General features: G+C 48.3%; 2 protein-coding genes across 2 annotated transcripts in view; both read left to right on the top strand.

The window, feature by feature from the left end:
* The window catches only part of vtcn1 (V-set domain containing T cell activation inhibitor 1), a 4161-nt gene extending 1316 nt beyond the window's left edge, over positions 1-2845 (top strand). The window contains exons 3-5 of the mRNA XM_068330126.1: positions 24-374; positions 1606-1857; positions 2197-2845. Coding sequence (XP_068186227.1) covers positions 24-374; positions 1606-1857; positions 2197-2309 — 716 coding nt within the window. The 3' untranslated portion in view covers positions 2310-2845. The remainder of the gene's footprint in view (positions 1-23; positions 375-1605; positions 1858-2196) is intronic.
* A 105-nt stretch (positions 2846-2950) lies between these two features.
* The window catches only part of trim45 (tripartite motif containing 45), a 7431-nt gene continuing 5381 nt past the window's right edge, over positions 2951-5000 (top strand). The window contains exons 1-4 of the mRNA XM_068330125.1: positions 2951-3700; positions 4242-4530; positions 4602-4747; positions 4842-5000. The exon at positions 4842-5000 is cut by the window's right edge and continues 158 nt beyond it. Of these exons, the coding sequence (XP_068186226.1) occupies positions 3231-3700; positions 4242-4530; positions 4602-4747; positions 4842-5000 (1064 nt within the window). The 5' untranslated portion in view covers positions 2951-3230. The remainder of the gene's footprint in view (positions 3701-4241; positions 4531-4601; positions 4748-4841) is intronic.

The following is a 5000-nucleotide window of genomic DNA, read 5'->3' as shown; positions in this document are numbered from 1 at the left end:
ACGAGACTGTCCCCCTCCCACAGGGTCGTCCGAGGCGCTGAGTCTCAACAGATTCCCCATCGGCAACATCAGCAGAGACGTCTCTCTGAGCTGCTACCTGAACAGGGACGTCATCGCCAGCGTCAGCAGAGTGTCGGTCACCTGGGAGAAGGTGGGGGTGGGCCTGGTCTACCAGTTTCAGGACAACACTCCGTCTCTTGACAACCAGGACCCCCAGTTCAGAGGGAGGATTCAGGTGTCTACAAGAGATTTGATAGAGGGGAACGCCACCATGCTGCTGACCGACGTGAGAAGAAGCGATGAAGGAACGTACAAGTGTTCCATCAGGTCCTCTGGCGGTGGCGGAGACATCAACATCAACCTCAGGACGGCAGGTAGGACGACTCGTCTTTCTTGATCCACTGTTTGTCTGTCAGAGGTTAATCCCTCTGACAACATCAGTAGGATTCTGTAACTCACATGTGTCAAACTCAAAGCCCCCGGGGGCCGAAGGTCAGAGTCTAAAAATAAATAGGTCAAAAATTTGTTTTGACCACAACTACATTTCCCACAATGCAGTCATTCAGCCAATTTTAACTTCGATAAAAACCTTTTGAACAAAGTTAACGTCCTAACTTGTGTTTGATGTTATTTTTCTTTATTCTCTTGAATAGTTTGATCCTTGATTGATGGAGTTCTGTGGGTTTAATAACCTGACAAATTAAAAACATTTATGTTAGAACAGAGAAACAAACTTTTCTTCTGTGTAACTGTAATGTGTGTAACTTGAATAAGTAATAATTTCAGAGTTATTTAACATTAAGTAGTAGTTACATTTATTTGACATTACATTTAATTATATTTCATTACATTTCTAAATTACATCTGGCTCTTTGATTACAGTCGTTGAAAGTCGGGTGAAAATGAGTGTAACACCCCTGCTCTAACCGAATACATTGTCACACATTATGATGTTCATTATTATTCCTATTGATGCCCTGCATGAATGTTGGAAAAAGGTCTAATATATCAATTTAAAATGTCACACTTGGTGAAGAACTCAGAAATCAATCGATATTATAGTTTGTAAAAAGACCTGTCCTGCTATTCCCAGTGAAGGTTTTCTAGAAATGTATTCTCTATTTTGGGATTTTACCATCTTTTCATTGGAGCAATTGAAAAGTACATTAAAATATTTTCAAATCAAACAATTGAAATTCTAATTTATGGCATGTTCCTGTGGCAATCATATACTGTATTTTTAATTTAGGTATAATGATTTTAGATTTTGCAGTAATCCTACATTCAGTGTCATAAATACTGGTGGTATCCATGACAACCACTCACTATGAATGAAACAAAACATTGATTGAGACCTTGAAGATGTCAAAGTTATATTCTATACAACATCATTAAATCATTTAATCATTAAAATTAAGTCCAGACTAAAGGAATGTAAAAACATCAGTTCCATCATGCATTGCCACACAATATACTGTAAATTTTCCCATAATGCATTGTTTTCGACAGTATTAAGTGGTTCTGATGAGAAGCATGTTTTTGTCAGAATTTGGACGCTTTCTTGCAGCAGTTTGACTTTTCCTGACTCGTCTCTCCTCGCCTCAGCCTTTTCAGCCCCCACCTTCACGCTGATGGGCGACGCCCTGACGGCTGCGGTCAACAGGTGGTTCCCCAGACCAAACGTGACCTGGTTGGACCAGGAGGACCAGATCCTGCAGGCCAACACCAACCTGACAGAAGACTCTGGAGGGATCTTCAGCGTGGTCAGCACCCTGCAGCCGGTCAACACCAGCAGCTCCTACTCCTTCAGGATCGAGAACAACCTGGTGCTCGCCCTCGCCAGGGTGGCTCTGAACGGTAGGCTACAGCAGAATGTAGGACGAAGACACCCCTAGGAGGATCTCACTGGTTTCACTCGGGGAACTAGTTAATATGACCAGGAGAAGCCGACCTGGATGAGGTTATTTCTGTCTGAGAAAACCGTCCACTCATCATTCCAGTTATTTTTAGCATCATTATTAATTTGCTTTCCCATATGAGGTCACAAAGCCTGTTCTACAGACCAGAGTCATTAAGTTCAAAGACATCCCCACCAGGCAGGGAGGGGCTGATGGGAGAGTTGCATCATGGGGGTTGTAGGATTAATTAAAAGTGGCAGTGATAAAAACAGGAATAATGGATAATCATATCTTTCAGACTCGGGGGTCGACGCGACCACCGCCTTCACCCTCAGCGCCGCGCCCCCCCGGGTGTCCTCCACCTCCCTGATCTTTGTGACCGGGGTGGCCTGCCTCCTTCAGATGACCTAAACAAACGCACCCTCTTCAGGCACAACATGCTTCAGGTTTCTGCAGAATGTGTGTCAGTGCGTGAAAGCTCATTTTGTGTTGGATTTTAATTTATTATTGTCCGCGTTGTTGCCGTGCAACAACATTTAATTCTCTTCTCAATCAGAGTTGATATTTTCTTTACACTTATTTTTAAGTGAAAGCTCATCCCGACTGTTTGTCCGGTAACAGGTTTAAATTCAAATTTGCTTGATTTTTTTAAATATTTATCTGCCTGTTTAACCTAAAACAGGATGAAGCACCGTCCTGATACCTGTCACATAATTAACTAAACAAGTGTCATTAATAAATCTAAATGTGTATCAACCATCTGTACACATCTCCCCAATCTGCATTCGGATCTGGATTGTGGTCTTAATGAGTTGTCTGTATGATAATATTTAATGTGTTGGGCTAAAATTTTAAAATTGACCCATAATCCACATCAACCCCGGTCGGGACTCAGAAATTAAATCAATTCCTTGTGAAAATTTACTTTTTCTCTCTCAAATATGTCGCCGATTTTAGGTTTAGAATTAAGATTAGATGAACTGTTGGGTGTAAACAAAACTGTTCCCGTGACAACCGGAACAACTTTTCTGTTACATGAATGGGTCCCGGTGGGACCGCCCCTAAAACTCTGGAAAGCCTTCCTATTGGTCAGATGGTGGCTGAGGTGTCAGGTGTCCCATGGTGCCTGAACGCAGCATACTTCTACCAGGGGAAACTTTCCCGTGGAATTTTAATCAACTAGGACGGTGGAGCTGGAACCTTTACCCTCTGACGGGCCCGGGTTAACCCGGGGTTCGTGTTGGTCCACCGGGACACCGAATGGAGGCTCGTTGAGTTCCGGAGGGTTTGTGGAGTTTCTTTGTTTAGTCTTTTGGACCAAGAAGTGTCCCCATGTCTCAGTGGGAACGCAAAGAAAACGCGGAGCGTGAAGGAAACGGATCCCTGAACCGGCGGGCGGTGTGTTCCGTGTGTCACCGCCTGTACCGGGACCCTAAACTCCTGCCGTGCCTGCACACCTTCTGCTCGGACTGCATCGGCCAGCTGGAGTCCCTCTCCGCGCCTCCTCCGGGGGGGAACCGGGGCGACGCGGCGCGGCAGGAGGAGGAGGAGGAGGAGGAGGAGGAGGGCGCACCGGCGCGCACCGTCACCGTGCTCTGTCCCCAGTGCGACACCGAGGTGGATATCCCTCCGCTGGGCCCGGGGGCGCTGACCACCGACCACCTGGCGCTGGATGAGGTGTTCCTGGAGACCCTGGAGACGGACGGCCCGCTGGGGTGCGACCTGTGCGGGGAAGGAGGCGCAGAGAGCCGCTGCGAGGTCTGCTGCGTCAACCTGTGCGCGTTCTGCTGCCAGGCGCACAGGTGAGCTCGTTCCGTTCTGTTCTGTTCTGTTCTGTTCTGTTCTGTTCTGTTCTGTTCTGTTCTGTTCTGTTCTGTTCTGTTCTGTTCTGTTCTATTTTATTCTATTTTATGTTATTTTATTCTATTCCGTTCTGTTCTGCTGGACTCAGTTCTGGCAAACCCAAACCAAAGCTCCGGGAAAAGGGGTTTAGGGATAAAGTGAACATCCACAGACTCCAGTCAGCTCTGATTAAAGAGGGACCCCCACCCTATAGGTGACCCCACCCTAGTAAAGAACAAAATATGTGTGGATTTCATCATTCGAAGCAATTAGAGACAAAGGTAGAGAGAGCAGACTGTGATGGTTTGGACACGTCCAGAGGAGAGAGGGTGAGGATGTTGGTGAAAGAGAGAAGGGAGACATCAGGGAAGAGGAAGACCAAAGAGGAAGGTGGATGGATGTAGTGAGGAAGACGTGAGGACAGAGAGGAGGATGAAGAAGATAGGCTGACATGGAGGAGGATGACACACTCTTCTGAGGTGAGATCTGTTCTGTCTCCAGACGACAGAAGCGGACGGCGTCCCACTCCGTCCAGCGTCTGGAGGAGCTGAAGTCCAGCGGCCGGATGTCCCGCCCCGTCCTCTGCTCCCTCCACCCCGGCCAGGAGCTGCGTCTCTTCTGCCAGCCGTGCGACCTGCCCGTGTGCCTGGAGTGTGCCGCCACGCTCCACCGTGACCACCGCTGCTGCCCCACCGGTGATGTCGTGCATCGTCATGGCGACCGCATCCGAGAGCTGGTCGCCGAGCGTCTGAGGCCTCGTCTGGAGCGGCTGGAAGAATCCCTGAAGAAGGTGAGAAAACCTCCCCGTGAGCAGTCGCCTGGAAAGATCAACTTCAATTAACACTAGCTTCTCTGTTAAAGGTGGAACTTTCCCAGGAGGCTTTGCAGGCACAGGTGGATGCAACGGCCAATGAGGTGAGAGTGTTTGCACGAGGCTACGCTAGCGCCGTGGAATCCCACTGCCTGTCTCTGCTGCATCGCCTGGAGGAGCTCCGTGTCCAACGAAGGTGGGACGCACAGGAAGTGACATCACAGATATATTTTTATGAGTATAAGTGACGCATCAATAAATCTGAAACGATTGATCTGTATTGATGCAAGGAACCAGCTCCACCTCCAGAGGGCGCAGCTGCACCAAACCCTGCTGGACGTCCGCGGCGGCGTGGAGTTTGCAGAGCGGCTCCTGACCTGCGGCTCGAACGCAGAGATCCTCAGCGCCAAAGACGTCACCCTGAGGAGGCTCACCGGCCTGGCAGAGAG

The sequence above is a fragment of the Antennarius striatus genome, chromosome 12 (genome assembly GCF_040054535.1).
Source record: "Antennarius striatus isolate MH-2024 chromosome 12, ASM4005453v1, whole genome shotgun sequence".
NCBI classification, from domain to species: Eukaryota; Metazoa; Chordata; class Actinopteri; order Lophiiformes; family Antennariidae; genus Antennarius; species Antennarius striatus.
This window is presented reverse-complemented; position numbering and strand designations above follow the sequence as displayed.